Genomic DNA, 1,178 nt, shown 5'->3' with positions numbered 1-1,178 from the left:
AGCGCACTCTGCGTGGTATACAGCCAGTGAACCATGCACATATAACAGCTTTACAATTTATTTTCTTTTTCCAGGGCAGAGCAGAGCTCACTTTTACTTTCTATAGCCTTGCGCCCTTTAAACTGGTTTTTGGCTGTGTAGGAGTGGGCTACGCCATCTGCCTGATCGACATCTACGTGGGTATGCACTACAACACCATCATCGGCTGGGCGCTGTACTACCTGGTGGAGAGCTTCCAGGCCGAGCTGCCCTGGACGTCGTGCAACAACACCTGGAACACCCCGAACTGCACGCCCATCATGATGGAGCAGCAGAACGGCTCCACCAGCCCGGCGAAGGAGTTCTTCGAGTACGTTTTTCACCACCGCCACGGTGTTGTCGGTATAGCATCGCCGCCTTGGTGCACCGAGATGACGGCGCCCGTTGTGTCTGCAGGCGTAGCGTCCTGGAGCAGCACCTGTCTGACGGCTTGGACCGCATGGGGCCCATCAAGTGGAGCCTGGCGCTGTGCGTGTTCGGTGTATTCGTACTGGTGTACTTCTCGCTGTGGAAGGGCGTCCGCAGCACGGGCAAGGTGAGTATCCAGCGTCGCAGTCCGCCCGGGGCTTATATTGGAGCGACGGGGCAAAAATAGAGGGAAATACCCGACGGTTTTACGAGACTGACCCAACAAAAGAGAGCCCGGTGGTCTGCTCGATAGCAGGGCTCTGCTTCCGCCACCACCCCCACCCCCTTTTCCCCTTCGCCCTTCCCCCGGACGGTCTGCTTTTCACTTGCATTGTTTTAATCCCATGAGCAAGGCCGTGATGATCAGCGTGGGAAGAGCCGCGAATAGCATATTTTTTCTCATTTTCTTCTTCCTCAAAATAGAGTTCCCGTGCCTTCGAGAAAAATTACAACGAACGAACGAACGAACTAACGAACGAACGAACGAACGTGCGCGGCGGGAGTCAGCCACGAGGTATCAACATTTCCGGGCTGTAAAAGCGACTCCCAGCAGTGTAGGGGGTGGGGTGGGAGGTGACGTCCTGGAGAAGCTTGTGAATAAACGCCCGGCGATCTCATCCACTCCACTCGACTCCCGCTCCAGGTCTCTCTCTCCTCCAGCTCACTCCTCACCAGGCCACTACTTGTCCAGCTTGTTAAATGGCCTGCGAAAAGGTGTGTGCGTGTGTGTG

The 1,178-nt window shown here is 55.8% G+C and overlaps 1 protein-coding gene across 1 annotated transcript in view; it reads left to right on the top strand.

Moving 5' to 3' along the window:
• LOC113208409 (sodium-dependent serotonin transporter) overlaps positions 1-1,178 on the top strand; it is a 24,804-nt gene that overhangs the window by 14,978 nt on the left and 8,648 nt on the right. Inside the window, exons 4-5 of the mRNA XM_052265972.1 lie at positions 142-349; positions 436-574. Of these exons, the coding sequence (XP_052121932.1) occupies positions 142-349; positions 436-574 (347 nt within the window). The remainder of the gene's footprint in view (positions 1-141; positions 350-435; positions 575-1,178) is intronic.

Source organism: Frankliniella occidentalis, unplaced genomic scaffold, assembly GCF_000697945.3.
Source record: "Frankliniella occidentalis isolate FOCC.00 unplaced genomic scaffold, Focc_3.1 Scaffold33, whole genome shotgun sequence".
Classification (NCBI taxonomy): domain Eukaryota; kingdom Metazoa; phylum Arthropoda; class Insecta; order Thysanoptera; family Thripidae; genus Frankliniella; species Frankliniella occidentalis.
This window is presented reverse-complemented; position numbering and strand designations above follow the sequence as displayed.